This window comes from Equus caballus, chromosome 20, assembly GCF_041296265.1.
Source record: "Equus caballus isolate H_3958 breed thoroughbred chromosome 20, TB-T2T, whole genome shotgun sequence".
NCBI lineage: Eukaryota > Metazoa > Chordata > Mammalia > Perissodactyla > Equidae > Equus > Equus caballus.
This window is the reverse complement of record NC_091703.1, coordinates 34,431,342-34,452,061: the sequence shown is the minus strand read 5'-3', so window position 1 is coordinate 34,452,061 and position 20,720 is coordinate 34,431,342. Positions and strand designations below refer to the sequence as shown.

Below are 20,720 nucleotides of genomic sequence, written 5' to 3'. Positions count from 1 at the left end.
TGGTTTTTGGTGAGGAATATTGGCCCCAGGCTAACATCTGTTGCCAATCTTCTCCTTTCTGCTTGAGGAAGATTATCGCTGAGATAACGTCTGTGCCAATGTTCCTGTATTTTATGTGGGATACTGCCGCAGCATGGCTTGACGAGTGGTGCTAGGTCCATCTCCAGGATCTGAACCCGTGAACCCTGGGGAGCCAAAGCGGAGTGCGCTGAACTTAACCACTATGTTACTGGGCCTGTCCCATATTCCCCAGATATCTTGATATTTATTTCTAATGAAATTAATTTTGGCTAAAGAACATACTCTGTATGTTTTAAGTCTTTGAAATTTATTGTTGCTTATTTTATGTCTCAACATGTGATCTATGCTAGTGAATGTATCATAAGCACTTAAAAAATATATGTATTCTGTGCTTGCTGGTTATGGTGTTCTGTAAACGTCAATTAGGTCAAGGTGGTTGATAGTGTTGTTTTTTATATTTTCAAGAGACTAAGAGAAAAAAGAGAGTCTTTTCTTTTTCCCAGTGTATTAATCATTTCCAGAGCTATGCATTCCTACATGAAGATTTAAGTTTCTGTCTGGTATGATTTCTTTCAACCAGAAGAAAACCTTTTAGTGTTTTTGTGTTTTTAGTGAAGTTCTGTTTGAAACAAACTATGTTAGTTTTATTTTATGTGAAAGTATCTTTTCTTTTTTTTCCCTGAAGAATATTTTCACTGGTGTAGAGTTCTGAGTTAACAGGTTATTTTCTTATGGTGCTTAAAAAATGTCATTTCATTGTCTTCTGACCTCCATTGTTTTTGATGATAAATTAGAACACATTTACTGGTCATTCTTATAACTTCCCTTGTATGTAATGTGTCATTTTTCTCTGGCTGCTCTCAAGATTTTCTGCTTATCTTTGGTTTTTGTCAGTTTGATTAGGTGTGGCTTTACTTATATATATCCTGCTTGGGGTTCACCAAGTTTATTGAATCTATAAATTCATGTCTGTTTCCAAATTTTGGAAAGCTTTGGGCCTATCTCTTCATATATTTTTTTCTGCCCTGTTCTCTCTTTCCTGTCCTTCTGGGATCCAGTTAACATGTCTGTGTGATTACTTGGATACTGTTCACAAGTCTCTGAGAATCTGTGAGAGGTGACCTTCAGAAGAACGCTGTGAAATAGCTTTTCCTTTTCTCTTTTACACATGAGCACACTAAAGCAGACAGAGGTTTAGTGACCTGTCCAAGTTTGCACAGGCAATTAAGTGATGCAATCAAAACTAAAAATTAACCCTTCTATTATAACCCATTGTATTAATTTAGAATCTATTAATCCATACTGATATGAAATGGGCACATAGATAATTGGGGGCAGGGAGAGATGGGAAAGCTGTTCTTTACTGTGGAATGTCAACTAATAAATGTAAGAGAAAGAATGGAGTTTGAAAACATCATTTGCAATCACAGCAGTAATATTTGATACAGGCGGGAATCATTAATGAATGCTAAAACTAATGAGTGAACGTTTGTTGAAGAACAGGATAGTTACATAGTTTCAACGTATCTCCCCTCAAGTTCCTTCTCAACTATAATGGAAAACAGTGACTTGGTAGTGGAAATACCTGGCCGACACTGCCTTAACCCAGTGATCAAGTTGATATCACCCACAATGGGCTTCCTGATGTGATGCTCTGAGAAGGATACAACATCCCTTCTGCAATATTCCTTCCAAAAATGCATAACTTGAATCTAATTACAAGAAAATATTCAATACACCCAAGTTGAGAACTTTCTACAAAATAAAGGGCCTGTCCTCTACAAAATACCAAGATCATTAAAAAGAAATAAAATCTGAGAAACTAGTCCAGATTAAAGGGGACTAAAGATATATGACTACTGAGTGCAATATGTATTCTTGATTTAGATCCTGGACTGGAAAAAATGCGGATAAATTATATGATTGTGACAATTTAGGACATTTGAATAGGGATGGTAGTATTGAGTCAATGTTAATTTTCCTCATTTTGATTATTGTGCTCTGAGTATGAAAGAAAAGGTCCTTGTTCTTAGGAAACAGACACTAAAATTTTTGTAAGTAACAGGGCAGAGATATCTACAATTTACTTTCAAATCATTATATGCAGAAAATGTGGCAAAATGTTGCCAGTTGGCAAATCTGGGAAAGGGTATATAGGATTTTTTTGTACTATACCTGCATGTTTTCTCTAAGTTTGAAATTGTTTCAAAATAAAAATTGCAAGAAAACAAGTTATTTTGACTTCAACACATCATAATCTATTTAGTGTTGTCTCTAACAGTCAAACTTTAATGGTTATTTCTCCATGAATGTTTTGACTCTTTTTTGAAATGATTTGTTTCAAGTCTCCAGGTAGTAGGATATTCTTAATGTTATTAGCTTCTATTTGAAGACTTTCCTAAACGATATCTTTCAAGTTCAGAAAACTCTTCAAGTCTAGGGATTCTGAGATTTGGAGAAAAAAACTCAGTGTAACTTATACCACAAACATTGGCCGACAATGTAAGAATAATAAGGCAAAGAGAGGGAGAAACACCTTTATTTTTCTTTCACTTGGAAGAGCTCCCCATTCCTGCTGCTCTTTCCATGTCCCTGGGCCTGGGGGAAGGATGGATCCTTTGGACTATGAGAGAAAAATGATGATGTGGAAACATCTTCCTTCATCACCTCCTCCAACCCTTTAACTTTTCCTCTGGCTGTGTTCATCCTTCGTCCCCAACTGCTGGCCCAGGAGTCTTCCCTTCCTCCAACATCAGCTAGAGCCCAGCCTCTCCCCTAGAGCTGCTCCTCAGTGGCCAGGTAGCCATTCCTACCACAGGAGGGCAGAAGAGGGGGAGAGAGGTCAGAGCCTAGGGCTGCGGGAAAAGGAACAGCAGGAATGAAGGAGGTTAGAGAGAGAAGGACTTCTGAATGAGGGTGAGATGTGAGTGATCAGGGGATGACTGGGGACATTCCAGTCATCTCCATTTAGGAGGGAAGAGAGGGCCTTGAGTACAGGGCCAGAGAGCAGGGGAAGGGTCTGGATGAGATTCGCCCTCACTGTCACCTCTGTCCCCTGACAGCACCTCACCACAGGTCACACCAAGGGGGCCCTTCAGGCTCTACCAGGCGGATGTATCTTGGCTCCTTTCCAGAGAGGACCCCCGTGGTCGCCCAGTCCTGGTGTATCTTGTCCCCCAGGTCAGGTCCCCCAGAGTCTTGAGTCCACAGTTAGTTTAGAATTATGTTGGCTGGTGAGAATTCAAATGCTGTGCATCAGAGGGTTGTCCAGTTGGGTCACCACAACCCTGGAGGCACTAGATTTGAGAAAGAAAGAGCACATGGGCAGGGTGGGGACAGGACTCACCACAGCTTCTCTTCCTTCCCAGCATTCATGCCAAGAAGCCCCAGGAGGTGACCTGGCCACGGGATACAGAAACACAGATCCCCCTTCCCTCCCAGGAAGTCATGGCTTCGGTTGCCTTCATTCTCACTGCAGCTGTAGAGCCCATCCCCGTGTGAGCCAGGTGTGTGCAGAGGGCGATCCTGGAACACTCTCCCCCACTTAACTGCCTGGCTCAGCTCCTCACCTCTTTCAAGATTTGTTCAAATGTCACCTATGTAATCACCCCTTTTCAAATTGTCACTGGTTCTTGGAAACCTCCCTCCCACCTATTTTTCTTCTCTGTATCCTGTACCGCTTTCTGGTCTACCTACTGTATTATCACCTGAGACGGAGACCTGAAGTCTTTCAGATCTGGATTTGGGGCTGAAATAAGAGGGGTCACTTTCCCTGTGTGTGGTTTGGGAGTCATGTTTCTGTGGATGCTTTTGGCTTCCTTACTGACTGGTCCTGGGCACCCGAGCCCCGCCACCAGCAAGCCCGGCAGTGCCACCCAGCACTCACAGTCCAGTCAGGTGCACACCACAGACAAGAAGCACCTGACCACCAGCTCCAGCCTCGCAGCGTCCCAGTCCCGAGTTGCAGGATTGTAAGCAGTGAAGTCCTCCCTGTCTACCCGGAGTACCAGAATCTACAGCTGTTCCCCAGGTCATAGCCAGGGCGCAGCTGCAGGATGTGGGGTACTGGGGTGCCCTCCCCTGGCCTGACCCCCAAACCCTTGGGTCAGTTGTCAGAGTAGATGATACTTGGGGCTTGACTTCAGGGGTTGGGGTGTAAGAAAGCGGGGCCTGGGAAGATCCAGAATAAAGTTCTTGTTCATCAGAGAGGAAGGAAAGAAGTAGGATACCTGGGTCCTAGGGTCTCAAGAGTGGGGAGGGCCCACGGCTGCCCTAGGAGTGCTGCTGGTTGAATGAAAGAATTCCTGAGATCTAGGGGAGAGGAAGCTTTCACTCTTGGAATCCAGAGCAACGGGGTCAGATGGCTGGGCCAGGCTCACCTGAGTTCCTTGTGGCCCAGGATGGTCTTCAGACCCCAAGCTAAGTCCTGGGAGGGACCTTCCAGGAACACAGTCTCCTTGGCTGCCAGCAGCAAGACCACCTCCCTGACCAAGGTCCTGGGATCTCTTGTTCTGGGAGGGCAGCTCCTGCTTCATAGGCAACAAAGAAGAGGCAGTCCAGGTAGCCAAGGGCTGTCACCACAGGCCTCCCAGGGCTGAACTGAGACTTGCCTGTGAGGTCACAGCGCAGGGAGTGGGTCCCTGCAACATCCTGGGCTGGACCCCTTAGCACCTGCCCTTAGCTCTTCTTCCAGCACCACAGAAACTCCCTTGTGCCTGTCTACTAAGGTCTGGTTTTTACTCACTCTTCACTTATAACACCAAATGTGTGGGTTTTCCTGCACCAAGAAAATCTCTAATTCTCTGTGGACACAAAATGGGTTCAATTCAGTTCTGACACTAACCACCAGAGTTAGTGCAGATTCACAGGTTCAGGGCTCAAACCCACAAGACTGCCCCCCCCCCACATCAGATAGGAGTCACAAGTAGGAGGATTAGCATGTCTCCAATCGTAGCAGAAACCTGTATTAAGTACTCTTATTTTTCTTTTGAGGAAGATTAACCCTGAGCTAACATCTGCTGCCAATCCTCTTCTTTTTGCTGAGGAAGATTGGCCCCGAGGCAACATCTGTGCCCATCTTCCTGTCCTTGATGTGTGGGATGACTGTCACAGCATGGCTTGATAAGTGGTGCATGGGTCCATGCCCAGGATCCAAACAGGCGAACCCCGGGCCGCCAAAGCAGAGTGCGTGAGCTTAACTGCTACATCACGATGCAGGCCCCTGTATTAAGTACTCTTATTGAGGAAACCACATGTGTGATTTGAGAGAGAATGGTGGAGAAATTCCCTTAAATGAAATTCTTTTAAATGAGACTATAAATGTCTTTTGGGGGGCTGAGTATGAGCAATGTGGGAACTGCTCTTCTGTTCCAGGGCTGGCACAGATAGGTACTCAATAAATAAAAAGCTCAATAAATAAACTGCAAAATATAAAGCCCTTGAAGGGTTTAAATAAGTTTGTAAAAGTGTCAAAATAACTTGGGCTGTTAGGTTCTTAAATTTCTTTGTTTCTTCTTGTGTTACTCACTGAAGAGAAGCGTTTCATCACTGTACCTGTTGTGTGGTTTATTATCACTAAAGACTGCTTTCTAGAATACAGTAGGTTGCTTTTGTTTGATGTTTTGATGAGCAGGAATACTGGTCATGGATTTTCTAGACCTCGGTTCTAAATTTTACCACTTCTTCATGAGGTGTCCTCATCCTTGTCTCCTAACATATCTGGTAATTTCAGTTACCGTTCTCTGCATCTTCTCTGTAACATGTCTGCTGAGGAAAAATCAGAGCCGAGAGAGAGAAGCTAAGTTACATTTAGAGCAGAAGGGAAAATATGTGATGGGGACGAAGAGAGACTAAGAGGAATTCCTTTAGAAGAGTGTAATCACTGAAAACTCCTCTCTCGCATGTAATCTCTCTCACGCACCCATAGAGCCTGAAGAGACCCTTGGGGGTCATGGGCATCACTGGGTTCCCTGACAGTTTATCTGGAGTCACAGCATGCAAGCAAGGTAAGACTTAACAGCACCATGACAAAGCCATGCCTAGGAGCACTTGTTCCTCCAAGGGCCAGGCCCCTTCACGCACATGCACACACACACACACACACACACACAGGTGGTGATCTTTGTGAAGCCTGTGCATTGCCCTGGCCCAGCTCCTGGTGGAGGAGAACTTCCAAGCCATTGCCATCCAGCAAGGGATGCCCCAGGAGGAGAGGTGAGTCAGAGATGGGGAAGACGTTTTGTGTCCTTGGGAGGAAAAGACGCCACTGAGAGAAGGATCTCAACATTTTTATAATTTCATTTCTCATGAAGGCTTTCTTGGTATCAGCAATTTAAAGGCTTTCAACAATGAATTCTTGTGGCTACCAACCTATTCAGTGGAGGCATGAACATCGAGAGGGTGAACATTGCCTTTAACTACGACATGCCTGAGGATTCTGACACCTACCTGCATCGTGTAAGCCCCACACTGAGAAGGACATCCCAGTGTCCTCTCCCACTCCCTTATTTTCTCTATCTTTTCATACCTTATATGTTCATCCCTCCTTTTGGGTGTCTTCCCAATTTTAAGTCTCCAGTTCTACCCTTTGTCTCCTTCCAGGTGGCCAGAGCAGGCTGGTTTGACACCAAGGGCTTGGCCATCACATTTATGTCACATGAGAATGATGCCAAGATCCTCATTGATGTGCAGGATCGCTTTGAGGTCAGTATTAGTGAGCTGCCTGATGAGATAAACATCTCCTCCTACAGTGAGTACTGAAACTGGCTCCCCCAACTCTTTAGACCCCCTTGTTCTTTAGTGTGTTTGTTATAAATCCTATTATGTACATAAAGCCTCTGCTGCATAATGGACACTTGACAAGTTCATGCCCCCTTGGTCTTGATGTCCCGTTGGAATGTTAGTTGACCTGTATATGGGGTCTCTTTCTTCTCTTGTCAAATTATTTTTTCCCATTCTCAAGTCTATCCTCTGAACCCACACACCACATAAACATCTGCATGTAAGGATGTGTGTGTTTCTGCCACCTTCGCTTTTTTTTTCTGTGTCTTAGTCTAACTGCTATGTTTCCACTTCAGTTGAACAGATGCAGTAGAGGACTTACCCACCTATTCTGGAATGTGACAGTCTGTCCGTCTTCAGGAGGTGACACCAGGCATGGGGGTAAAGGAGACACTACTGCCACCTACCCTTGACAACTCCCAACCCCCACGCCATGGCTTCCCTCTTTTGCATCACCACCACTCCTAAACCTCCATTTCCTGATTTGTCAGAACTTTTTTTCAACAAAACTAAAAAACACATGCGTCTGTGATGTTTGTAAACACTCCGTCCCTTTACTGGATTTGGGGTGAGGTTGTTTTAGGCTATGATCCAGGGTATATTCCTGTAAGGACTGTGTGTCCTGCTGTGGGGCAGAGGTCAGTGGGAGGGGTCAAAGTGGGGGATGTGACTAAAGAGACTGCAGAGACCATGACTTCCCACTACTTTCGAATTTCTGGCCCTTTGTAGAGGTGTCTTCCATTTTTCTGAGAGGCCTGGGAGAGGCTGGGATGTTTCTGATTGAGGAGCTCAGGGGGCTGGTGTGTAATATTTCCATTGTTGGAGGGTGAAGTGGGAACTGGAGGAAAGCTTAGGCGTCTCCTCCCAGGCTCTCTCTGTGTCTCCTCATCTCTTCCTTGAGCTTCTGGGTCTTGAGCACCAGGGCGTGGGCTTCCCAGGCCCCTTGTTGCCCTTCCAGTAGGGCCTGGGACAGCTCCAGCTACTGCTCCAGCAATTCCTCAGCTGGGGCCAGCTCAGCTGGGGACCTTGGCTGAGGGGTGCATTGGGGAGGGAGCATCAGGCAGGGCAGGGGGCTCAGGCTCACTGGAAGTCAGGAATTATGCCTGGTCCATTTTTCTTCTTTTTTTGAGGAAGGTTAGCCCTGAGCTAACATCTGTCGCCAATCCTCCTCTTTTTGCTGAGGAAGATAGGCCCTGAGGTAACATCCATGCCCATCTTCCTCTATTTTATATATGGGAAGCCTGTGACAGCACGGCTTGACAACTGTGCCTAGGTCCGCACCCGGGATCCGAACTGGAAAACTCCAGTCCACCGAAGCAGAACCGCTGCACCACTGGGTTGGCCCCATTCCTCTCTCATTTTTTGACCCTATTTAAGGTCATGTGTACCATGCAGCCAAGCTAGCTTCCTATCTTAGGTACAGGCCTCTGGGGGACAGAAATCACTGGCCCAGGGACTATGACTGGCCTTGTAAAAGGATATGGGGTCATGGAAAGGAGAAGACTGCTGTCCCTAACCCCTAAGAAACAATGAACTCTTAGATGGGGACTCTTCATGGACTGTGCAAGGAAAGAGGGACATGGAGAGAGGGAACCCTGAGGTCTGGAGTGGGGTGGGGGTGGGGAAGGTGGTGGGGAGCTGAGAATTGGAATTAGGCAACAAATTCCAGGTGTGTGTGGGGGGGTGTTATCTGCAGAACAGTGATGCAGGATGAGGTTGAGGGGATCCCCCCGCAGTGTGAATCCCCCCTCATACCTGCCACCACTCCCATTGGTTGCACTTACCCTGGAGGGTGGCCACATCTTCCCACTGTCTGTGGATCTGGTCTGCTCTTTCATACTTGCCTTGGGGCTCTGTGAGCAGCACCTCCAGGAGCCCCTGGTGTCAGGAGCCAGGAAGGCAGATGGAGGTGACAGCAGCATCGTAAGAATCAGGACAGGGGGAGACCCATGGCATGTGAAGCAGGGAGCTATCTGAGCAACCTAACAGCCACCAGGGACTGCCTTACTCTGGCCTTGGCCTTACTTCAGTGCCTGGCCTTGCCCCTGCCCGCCTCTGCTGCCCTCATGTCCCTCCCTGTCTGGCCCCAGACAGAGTCCAGGAACTCATCCTGTTCCTGATGTGAAAATGTTCCTGCCAGTTTAGGCAGAACTTGCTTTAGAACACTGGTGCCCAGCCTACCATGTGGTTGGTGTCTTCGCACTATGTCTTTTCTCACTTATTCCTCTCGATTATGCAACATAGGAATTATGTTACTGGTTTGCAGATGAGGAAAATGGCTCAGAGGGTTTCATTCAGTAGGTATCTGTTGGGACCCACTCCGGGCCAGATGTGCTCAAGGCTCCACAGCTGGTTGATGGAAAAGCCTGGAGGACTCAGTTCCAGATCTACCTGACTTGAAAACTCATACCCATTGACCTGACTCAAGTATTGATTTCCCCTTTGCTTCTCTTTCCCTTCTTGCTGGCTCAGGATGACCTCTTTTCTCTTGTCCCTGTTGTGCATTGCAAGGTTTGCTTTCTCTGGCAGGTCTGGGCACTGTTGTATCACTTGTACCCTTGGCTCCTGACAGAGCATGACACTGGTACAGGTTTCAAGCTTTGTTGAACTAGTGAGCCCTCCATACAAATCTCCTCCACTAGAGCAAAAGTCCTTCCACACACTGGGTGTGTGTGATCCTTGTGCATATGTGTTGGGCTTCCCACAGTGTGTTCTGCAACATAGTCCTGTTGTGGCTGGAGGGCACAGCCACACCCCTATGGGCAGAGGTGACTCAGAAGGGAGTGGATGGTCCCAGTTTTGATCATCTTGGAAAAGGTAGGTCTTCAGAGAGAAAGACATGCCTCAGAAGACAAGATTGCCAGGGAGTGGACAGCTGCTAACCAGCTTGATATCTTTAGGACATCATGCTGAATTTGGAGGGAAGATGGCCTCTGCCATGGTATAGTGGTCCAGGAACCAAGATAAGACCTTCCTAGAGGTCAGTGGTTCTCAAATTTGAGCAGCTGAAGTACCTTTAATGAGGCTAAAGACGTTCCTCATTAGCTGGCGTGTTCCTACTCTTCAGTGGAAAAAGAACCAAGAACCCCTTGAAGATTTAGGGGGAGAGACGCTTTCCCTCATGTCTTTTAGTGATAGGTTATGCATGATTCATATTTGAATTGCAACATATGCACGGCTTAAAGTCTTGGTTATTGGAACATAAGAGTTGTTAAACTACTTATGTAAACTACTGTTGTTAAAGAGAAATGAAACCATCCAGCATAGGGTTAAACAACCCACAAGCAGCCAACATTGAAGCTAAACCAACCACATTTACAAATTAAAAGCGAAATTAGCAGCTATTAAGAAAATAAAACAAATGAAACTTCTGAAAGACCAACTAAATGGTGTATTAAGAAAAAAGTATCCTTCCTGAGAACTAGACATTTCAACCATCCGAGTCTTCACTTAGGTTATGAACTCCAAAATGAATCAAACTCCAATAATTCACAGGATGAATTTCTAAGCCATAAGTTAAAATAAAGTCTGGATTTGACTTTGTCCATCTTGGAGAACTAAAGAAAGGGCTGGTGTTTTGGTAAATTCAAATCTCTTGGATGAGCTGTGGATCTCACAATCATGGAAATGAAGGAATGAAGATAAATATATGTAAACCAATTACCTACTTTGATGTAAGTATATATATTTATTCCTGAGTGTCTAACAGAGTCTTTTTCTTTATGTTGAAAGGCTTTGTTTATACCTTATAGAGTCTTAATCAAATGAGAGTTCTGGCCTGGGCTCTGCAGGAGGGGCCTGTGTTCAGCCAGGGACAAGCAGAGGATTATGGGAAGCATCATTCACAAAGTCAAGGGGCTGCAGAGCTCCCTGAGGCTAGTGCGCTGATGGCACCTTCAATATCGCATCCTACCTAGGGGATTGGCAGGACTAGGGTCACTGACACGAATCATTGTACCCTTCGTGTGAAACTCTTGTGGAGATGGGGACTTAGGAATATTGAAGTCTACCCATTACATTAATGTGAGAGCTTGTTAAGTGTCAGAGACTCTGCTGGGTACTTTTTGTTCCTGTCATAGGTGACCTTCATGGTAACCTTTCAAGAGAGCTTCCTTATTTCACTTTTATGTGTAGATTTCCAGTTGTTCCAGCACCGTTTATTGAAAAGACTATTGTTTCTCCAATGTATGGCCTTTGCTTCCTTGTAAAAAATCAGTTCCTTATCAAAATCAGACCCACACAAATATTTATGTGAGTCTGTTTCTGGGTTCTCTATTCTGTTCCATTGATCTACTTGTCTATTCTTTCACCAACACTACACTGTCTTGGTTACTGTAGCTTTATGGTAAGTCTTGAAGTCAGGCTGTGTGAGTCCTCTGACTCTGCTGTCTCATGGTGTGCTGGTTCTTTTGCCCCTCCATATAAACTTTAGAATCAGTTTGTCAATATTCTTGCTGGGATATTGATAATATCAGCTGTCAATATAAAAAATAACTTGCTGGGATTTTAATTGGGATCGTGTTGAATCTATAGATCAAGTTGAGAAGAAGTGAGATCTTGACAAGATTGATTTTGCTATCCGTGACCATGGAATATTATTTCCAGTTGTTTAGTTTGTTGATTTCTTTCATCAAAGTTTTGTAGTTTTCCTCGTATAGATCTTGTACATATTTTGTTAGATTTATAACTAAGTATTTAATTTTTTGTGTGCTAATGGAAATAGTATTGTGTTTTTTCCAGGGAAGGGAAAGGCATCGGAAGTGCTGGCCTACGGGACACCTGTGGGGTTGTGTTTGGAGAGGGTTTTCTGGGTCCTAGGCTATAGAGAGCAAAGGGCAGGCACTGTGCCGCCCCTGTAGGGACCAGGGTTTCCTGGGTTTTCCTGGCTCCCACTCCCTGTGCTAGGACATCACAGGAATGCCTGAGCCCAGCCCAGAGCAGCCAGTTGTTACAGCCTTCAGTTGTCCCTTCCTCCCCTATGACAACCACAGCATTCGAACCAGGCCAAGGGGCCCCTGAGGACCATGTATGGAACATGTGGTGGGGCTGGACACCATTGTGAGCTACAAGGACCTCCGAAATAGGACCCAGGCAACCAAATACCCATTTCCTGGTAGCAGTCTCTGCACCCTCAGTAGTTCACTGCCCAAGGACCCTGGGATCCCGTCCCTTTCCTCTCTGGTGACCCAAGCACCCAGATCCTCAGACTAGATTCCTTCCACCCTGCTCTCTGCTACCCCAACCCCTGAGCTTACAAGAATTCTACTAACAGTCTGTGGATAAGTTTGGGAAAGGATCCTGAGCTCAAGATGAGAAGACAGCTTTGTGAGATTCTGAATAGAGAATCTACCCACACCATGCCTGGCTTTCTGACTAAGGAACTGTAAGCAAATGAATGGGTTTTGTTTTGAGTCACATAGTCACAGCAATTTGTTATACAGTAATAGAAAACTAATACACGGGCTCACTGTGCCACAAATAAGCTCATAGCAGTTTTCCATGGAAATGAATTTATGAACTGATATGTATACTAGTTGCATAAAATAAAATCTTAACCATTTTTGTATTTTTCATTTTATGACTTTTACCTAATGCAATTACATTTTAATACAATCACATTTCATTCATTCAACAACAACTAATTTAATCCCTAGAATGTACCAGGAATGGCTTTAGATACCCGGCATACAACTTTGACTAAATATCCCAAAGCCCCTGTGCTCATGTGTGTTACATTCGAGAGGCTTCCCGAGAGTGAGATGGAGCCATTGGAGTGTTTTAGTGGAGAACTGACACAACCTGACTCACATTGGCAGGATCCCTGACCTGTGGGGAGAAGACCCCATGGGTGGCAGGTGAGAGGGTGGTGCTGGTGCCACAATTCAGGAGTGAGAGGGTGGTGGAGACTAAGGGGAGAAGAGGGCCTGAGGGGTGAGAGGACAGAGAGAAGGGCTGGAGGAGCAGGGGTGGGGAGAAGAAGCAGAGGGAAGGAATTCTAAAGCAGTGGAGTCCTCAGATTTAAACATATTGTTTCATGGAACTTTAATACATATATCTACAAGCCTAGCAGGGTATTCTTTGCATTGATATTTACTACCTTCTGTGGGGCTGCCTAAAAATGAATTGCCTTGTTAAGTTAATCAGTTTAAAAAATAAGAGTCCCCATAAAAAATGCACACTGCTTAGATGTGAATAATTCACAAAAATGTTACCACCTACAAACATAGGTTCTTTACCTATGAGGTAAAATAAAAACGGAAACGCCAGGCTTATGGCAAGGAAAGGGTCTTTATTTCGGGTGACATCAGCCAGGAGACGAAGAATGAGCCCTCAAATTTGTTTCGTGCCATCTCATCTCCCTGAAAGAGGGGAGGTGAGGGGTTTTAAAAGTAAGAGGAGGAGAAGGGGCTGAGCCCAGCCTGGGGGTCTCTCCCTGGTTTCCTCAGACAGCCCCCAGGCCAGGACTCAGGGAGACCGGGCGACAAAGAGCTCTCGGTGCAGGAGGAGAGGGGTCAGCGCAGAGTCCCAGGTCCCCGGACGTGGCTCTCGGGGTCTCAGACCCGAGGGCGGAGTCTGGGGTAGAGAAGCTCTGTGTTGCGGATCCATGAGATTCATGCATGTCTTCCTCTCACAAACTGCGTCAGCTCCTCCTCTGCCTGGAGACTCATGACATGACCTCAGTTCTCACTCCCATTGCGTGTCGGGTTTGTAGAGAAGTTCATCAGCGTCACCGCCATTTGTGGCCTGGACTCAGATTCTCCCCAGACCCCGAGGATGCGGGGGAAGGGGCCCCCAACCTTCCTCCTGCTGCTCTCGGGGGCCCTGACCCTGACCGAGAACTGGGCAGGCGAGTGCGGGTCGGGAGGAAACGGCCTCTGCGGGGGGCGGAGCGAGGGGACCGCGCGGCAGGGGCGCAGGACCCCCGGGGAAGGCGCGTCTCCTGGGACGCAGCCCAGACCTCCCAACCGGGTCCCATCTTGACCCCTCCCTTTTCTCGCCCCCTCCTCTCACCCACTGGGGTCTCCCATCTCCCCTTTTCCGTCTCACGGCCCCCTAGTCTCCTCCCCGCTCCCGGCCCCATCACCCTCGGATCCGGACCCGCGCCGGGAAGCGGATCGGCCGGGTCTCAGCCCCTCCCCGCCCCCAGGCTCCCACTCCCTGAGGTATTTCTACACCGCCGTGTCCCGGCCCGGCCGCGGGGAGCCCCGCTTCATCGCCGTCGGCTACGTGGACGACACGCAGTTCGTGCGGTTCGACAGCGACGCCGCGACTCCGAGGATGGAGCCGCGGGCGCCGTGGGTGGAGCAGGCGGGACCGGAGTATTGGGAAGAGCAGACGCGGGGCATCAAGGACACTGCACAGAGTTTCCGAGTGGGCCTGAACAACCTGCACAGCTACTACAACCAGAGCGAGGCCGGTGAGCGACGAGAGGGCCCGGGTCCAGGTGACGTCCCCCCATTCCCACGGACGGGCCGGGGTCTCCCCGAGTCTGCGCGTCTGAAATTCATCCCTATGTTGCGGGACCCGCCCGGCTCCCGACCCAGGAAGGGTGGGCAGGGACTTTTCTCCATTTTATTTTCAGTTTCGGTTTCCTCGGTGGGGACGGGGCTAACTTCAGGGGCCGGGTCAGGGTCTCACACCCTCCAGGAAATGTATGGCTGCGACATGGGGCCGGACGGGCGCCTCCTCCGCGGGTACAGTCAGTACGCTTACGACGGCGACGATTACATCGCCCTGAACGAGGACCTGCGCTCCTGGACCGCGGCGGACACGGCGGCTCAGATCACCCGGCGCAAGTGGGAGGCGGCCGGTGAGGCGGAGATCTACAGAAACTACCTGGAGGGCAGGTGCGTAGAGTGGCTCCTCAGATACCTGGAGATCGGGAAGGAGACGCTGCAGCGCGCAGGTACGAGGGGCCGGGGCCGCGGGACTCCTGATCTCCCTCCGGGCTGGGGGCCTCCTTCGCGGAGCGGAGGACAATGGAATGACGCTTGAATACGCCCATCTCGTGGGTCTGGAGACTGAGTCTCCCTGAGTTTTCAGATCTAGTATCAGAGCGTGACTGGGCCAGAGGGCCTCCTTTCTCTCAGGGTCAGTTAAGGGAGGCAGTCTCTCTGGAATGGAGGGGGAAAGCCATCCCTGAAATAACTGGCAGTTAGTTTCCTTTGACTGGTAGTGGGTCCAGGAACAATGGGGACTTTCTCTCCAGGCCTTGTTCTCTGCTCCATACCCAATGTGTTTGAGGGCTGACTCCAGCTTTCCTGAGTCACTCAGTCTCCACTCAGGTCAGGATCAGAAATCCCTTTTCTACCCCTCAGAAACTTGCCTCTTACCTGGGGTGTCTCAACCTGATTCTTGAATTTTCCAAAAAATGGAGATTATTTCAGAAGGCTGCGTCCAGGCTGGTGTCTGGGTTTTGTGTTCCCTTCCCTCACTCCAGTTGTTCTGTCCATTCTCAGGGTGGTCACATGACCACTGCTTCAGTGGCCCACACAGATGCAAAGTTGCTGAATTTTCTGATCCTTCTCCTTAGAACCTCCAAAGACATATGTGACCCACCACCCCATCTCTGACCGTGAGGTCACCCTGAGGTGCTGGGCCCTGGGCTTCTACCCTGCGGAGATCACCCTGACCTGGCAGCGTGATGGGGAGGACCTGACCCAGGACAAAGAGCTTGTGGAGACCAGGCCTGCAGGGGATGGAACTTTCCAGAAGTGGGCTGCTGTGGTGGTGCCTTCTGGAGAGGAGCAGAGATACACGTGCCATGTGCAGCACGAGGGGCTGCCTGAGCCTGTGACCCTGAGATGGGGTAAGGAGGGAGGCGTGGGCTCAGAGCCTCTTCTCAGGGAAATCAGGAGCCTTTCTGGAGACCTTCAGCAGGGTCAGGGCTGAGAGCTGGGGTCAGGGCCCTCACCTTCCCTTTTCTTACCAGAACGGCTGCCTCAGCCCACCATCCCCATTGTGGGCATCGTTGCTGGTCTGGTTCTCTTTGTGGTCACTGGAGCTGTGATGGCTGGAGCTGTGATCTGGAGGAAGAAGTGCTCAGGTAGGGGAGGGGTGTGGTCTGAGTTTTCTCGTCCCACTGCAGAGTTTCAAGCCCAGCTAGAAGTTTGCCTGCCTCCTTAATGGGAAGTCCCATCCACAGTCACATGTGCTTTCCTCATCTGGAGCCCTATTTGCTAACACTTACTCTTTAATAAAGCACGTATGAAAATGGAGGACAAATTTATCACCTTGGTGAGTCTGGTGATGGGGACCTCATTCTTAGCAGTCACAGGACAGAGGGGGAGGTCCCTGCTGAGGACAGGCATCCAGGAGGGTGGTTGGTCCAGTCCCCACACATGTACTTTCCTCATGTTTCCTGATCCTGCCCTGGGTCTGTAATCCCATACTGGAAACTTCTGTGGGATACAGGACTAGGGGGTTCTTTTAGTACCTCATGGCCCTGCGTTTTTCTTTGCTTCTCACAGCATGTTTTCTTCTCACAGGTAGAAAAGCGTAGAGCTACTCTCAGACTGCAGGTAAGGATGGACGGGGGTTGATCCCTCAGACCTTTGGGATAGTGTAGACAGGAGCCCATGGGGGGAGCTCACCCATCCGGTAGTTCCTCCTTTAGTCTCATCTCCTGTGGACTCTGACCATGTCCTGTTTTGTTGTACTCCACACAGCGACAGTGCCCAGGGCTCTAAACTGTCTGTCAAGACAGGTGAGAGTCTCGCGGCCTGACGTGAGGAGGGGTTGGGGCAGAGGGGAGAGGACAGGGTTATGGAGATTCTTTGGCTGGGGCATTTTGAGCATTTGGTGGGCTGTTCAGAATGTCACCAGTTACAGTGACTGACTCAAATTTGTTCATGCTTATTTTCTTCCATAGCACAGGACAACTGCCTTGTGGGAAGTGAATGATGCAAGATTTGTTCCCGTCCTACCTGCCATTGTGACTTCTAGAACGTTTGACTTTTGTTTCTGCAAAGGGTGCCTGAATATGTCTGCATTCCTATTAACATAGTGTGAGGAAGTGGGTAGACTGGTCTCCCCCGTGACCCCCTCCCACACTGACCTGTGTTCTCTTCCCTGATTGACTTTCCTGTTCCAGCAGAGGTGGGTCTGGGCCATCTCCATCCCTGTCTTTACTTCATGTTGCCCTGAGCTGCAGCTTCTTACTTCTTAATTGCAAATAAAGATCTGTATACAAGTTTGTTTTTTCAAATTCTTGCCATGAAGGATTGATAGGTTAATTAAATAACAGTTCTAAAATTTAGGAGAGGAAATAAATGGAAGCAATGAGAACCTTCCAGAATTCTTGTGTTCGCTGTGCTGGTTCTGTTGCAGGTGGGGACAGGAGAAGGCTGTGAGGAGCCGAGTGTGGATGGGGCCTGTGTCCACTCAGTGCGCAGTGCATCGTGGGCTTTGACATGGTCACTCCTAGGCTGGGTCATCCCTCTGCTCCTTTCTTCTTGTCGCTTCAGTAGAACCTTGTCCCATGAGGACCTGTGATCACAGGGACAGGGACATCACCCAGGCCTTGTTGTGTCTCCAGGAGACTGTGGGCAGTGGGGCTTCAGGTGGTCTTGTCAGCCTAGGCTCAGGTCTGGGTCCAGCCCTCAGCCCCTGTCTTTTGGGTGTTTACTTGTTGTTTCTTTGTTTCTGTAGAGGATTGTGCCTGTTCTTGTTCTTGTGTATGAGTTCATGTCTCATTCTCTTCTAGGTGCCTCCTGTCTCTGACGGCAGCAGGGGTCCTTTGGCCTGTCGTTGTCCCCACAGGACCAGGCAGCCCTGCACACAGGCATCTGGTGTCCAGAGATGAGTTTGCAGACTGGTCCAGCTCTGTTCTCCTTTGAGGGCTTGATTGTCATTTCCACCTTTCCCCAACCTCTCAAAGGAGCGAGATTCTGGAATGATCAGAGAAGTGGGATCCCATAATTTCTCATCCTAGATGAGTTCATGTTGGGATTCTTCTCCTCTGCAGCCTGCCATCTCTCTCGGACGTTAGCTCCAGTCATCCTAGTGCTGGCTCCAGTCCAAATGCACGATTTAAAAGCAGAGTCTACTTTAGATTTATATTTGGTTGGAAAATAGCATCCATAGGTCAAGGATCATTGTTTTTTGAAGAGAGAAATGTAATTGTGTGCTGTGGTGTGCAGGAGGGTTGGTGTGGGAGGGAGAGATGGAGCAGGGGAGGGGAGAACAGTACTTGTGAGAAAAGTACAGGCGGCATTGATGTCAAGGTGAGTGTACATTGTGCTGTAGCTGCCACAAAACAGCATGTGGTCTGAGGTTACATTAATAAAGATACTATATTTAGAATAGGGAGGTGCTCTACACTGATCATTCATTCAATAGAAATTGGTTGTGTGCTGGATGTATGACACACTATTTTTGCAACTGGGAAAAATCGTTGAAGTGAAAAAAGAATACTTGCTGGCCTTGTGGAACATATGCTCTAGTGGGAAGAGACAGACTATATGCTATAAACATAGTGAATAAGGAAAATGTTTATGATAGAAGGTGGTAAGTGCTATGGCAAAAATGCACTGGGGAAGACGATCCAGAGGGTAGTGGTGGGCACAGGGAAGATGGCTGTTTTAATTTGGGTGGTCAGTGGGGGCCTCACTGGGAAGGTGCTTTGAAGAAAGATGTGAAGGACATGAGGAATTATCCACGAGGATGTCTGGGGGAAGTTCTTTCCAGGTGGGGGAACCTCCAGTGCAGATGCGCTAGGACAGGAGTGTGTCTGTGTTTTCTGGGAAGAGCGAGGAGGCCAGTATAGATGGAACAGAGAGTAATCGACATGAGATAGAGGTGTGGCCAGACCATAAAGGCCTGGAGGATGTTAGAAGAGTTTGCGCCTCTGCTCTGAGTGAGATGGGGAGTTACACGACAGTTTAGAGCAGGAGAGGGACGTGGTATGACATCTCCTTTAGAGGATCACTGTGGCTGCTGTGCTGAGAGCAGAACTGGGAGGCAAAGGGCGAGGGAGGCCCTAGGGAGGCAGCAGGAACCAGGGCAGGGTTCCAGGCTGGAGGTGGCCACGGCTTCTGCTGGTGTGAGGGGTGGAAAGAGTGGGAAGTGACTGCATCTGGATACATCCTGAATATGGACCTTGCAGCATTTCCTAATGGATTAATCTGGGGAATGCAAAAGTCATGGAGGCCACCCAGAATTTCAGGTTGTGCAAGTAGAAAGATGGAGTTGCTGTCAGCAGACCTGGGGAAGACTATGGAAGGAGCATGTTTGAGAGAAACATTATGAGCATTTGGTTTGAGATGTTGGAGCTGAGATGTCTATTAGAAAAACAAGTGAGATAGAAGGTTGGCAGTTGGATAGATGAGTCTGGAGATTAGGAGAAATGTCTGGGCTGTAGAAATAGATTAGGGAAGTGACTCCATATAAATGATATTCAAAGACTTAAGAACAGATGAGATCACTAAGGGAGTGATGGCTATAGATGAGAAAAGAACGAGGACCGAACTCTGGACCCCCCAGTGGTAAGGGATCTGATCAGACCACACACCCAGGGCAGAGTGCACAGTTCTGACACTCTGTTCAGAAGGCACGGAGACCAGGAAGAACAAAACTTTCCTGTGCACAGGAATCCCCTGGACATCTCGTTAAGATGCAGAGAGTTTGGAGTACAACTGGAGAGCACAGAGTCTGGAGATTCTGTGTTTATAACAAGGTCAGTGCTGATGCTGCTGGTCTTCAGACAATATATTTAGTAGCAAGAATGTAGACTAGGATTCTCTCAACAGCCTCAGGGCATCAGCCTCATGTGTAGGGCTTCTTAAATAAGCGATTATTTGGTGGATACTCTGAGATGGTGGGTCTTGGAGAGGTCTGAGTATTTTGTAAGAAGCCCCACAGCAATGCTGGTGCTCAGCCCTCGTCACTGGGCTCTTTCTAGTGACAGCCCCCATCCTCAAGCTATCTGGGACACCTCAGCCATCTCATTAGCATACCAAAGTCACTCTCATCACTCAGGAGATTCCAAGGGTTTTAGGAGCTCTATGCCAGGAACCAGGGACAAAGACTTTTATTATACCACAGGACACCCCCTAGTCTTCGACTACATCCCCCTTATATCAAAAGGATCGGTAATGGTTAAAATATGCTGGCAAGTTACTAGAGCCCCATTCAGTCATTAACATTTAGTCCAGTCCATCATCCTATTGTATGAGAATGTCTCGCAGAGTGAAGTCACTCAGCTTTGCAGGCTTCCTTTCCATCTTGTCTGGTTCCAGAAGCAGAAATGGTCTCAGCAATATATGGCTTCACACATTCAGGCATCTGGATAATTGAGCTAAGAGACAATATCATCTCTTGCTCAGACCTCTTTTGAGGTGTTAATGTAATATTGGGTTTCTTTCATTACATAAAACGTCTATTCATTCCTTTACCCTCATCTGGTATTTCTATTCTCCATTTTTACCAAACGTCTATATCTTTGGAAAGAACATTAGGTTTGCTTGCTGTGCTACAGGCGGCAATACTAGTCTAGCCATCCCTCTCCCTCAGTCCACTCCCATTCATAGAAGAGAGGGTCCCATAGATACAGAACTAGTAGGCTGACCACAAGGAAATATAGCCGTCATTCACTGTCACCTCATTCACTGTCAGATGGGGTGAAGGCAGGAACTTCCTCCTTTAGGTCCTTAGGAATTCTGACATAGGGGTTTAAAAATATAGTTACAATTTCTTGCTTAGGAATCATTCCTGTTTCTGGCACTTGTCATTGCATCTCTGTCCTGAGACCACTGCATTGGCTAGGAAAAAAGAAAGTGGCGTAGAGATATAATCATACTAACTTCCTCTCCACTTGGGAAAAATAAGATTGCATAGCATCCTCCCCACTCCTCCTCCCCAGATCCTCCAGGGAAGAGAGAGGAAACACAGTGACTGCAAAGAAGATGTTGTCTGCTCAC

The 20,720-nt window shown here is 47.9% G+C and overlaps 2 protein-coding genes across 4 annotated transcripts; both read left to right on the top strand.

Moving 5' to 3' along the window:
* Positions 1–6,102: 6,102 nt before the first annotated feature.
* On the top strand, positions 6,103–7,343 carry LOC102149141 (spliceosome RNA helicase DDX39B). Its single transcript, XM_070245785.1, is given in 5 exon segments — positions 6,103–6,152; positions 6,154–6,234; positions 6,333–6,477; positions 6,622–6,769; positions 7,098–7,343. Coding segments are annotated over 5 exon segments (441 nt in total). The 3' UTR covers positions 7,115–7,343.
* A 5,735-nt stretch (positions 7,344–13,078) lies between these two features.
* LOC100057920 (saoe class I histocompatibility antigen, A alpha chain) lies at positions 13,079–16,993 on the top strand. 3 transcript variants are annotated; one of them, XR_011429993.1, is made up of 8 exons: positions 13,079–13,648; positions 13,949–14,218; positions 14,432–14,707; positions 15,335–15,610; positions 15,734–15,847; positions 16,290–16,322; positions 16,470–16,507; positions 16,678–16,993. XR_011429993.1 is itself a non-coding variant. In XM_014734672.3 (7 exons), the coding sequence occupies exons 1-6, from the start codon at positions 13,576–13,578 to the stop codon at positions 16,301–16,303; spliced, it is 1,023 nt and encodes a 340-aa protein (XP_014590158.1). In that variant the 5' UTR covers positions 13,079–13,575; the 3' UTR covers positions 16,304–16,322; positions 16,673–16,993. The 3 variants fall into 3 exon arrangements, 1 of the variants encoding a protein (XP_014590158.1); XR_002801979.2 differs by having other exon boundaries at positions 16,673–16,993; XM_014734672.3 differs by lacking the exon at positions 16,470–16,507 and having other exon boundaries at positions 16,673–16,993.
* The last annotated feature ends 3,727 nt before the right edge of the window (positions 16,994–20,720 follow it).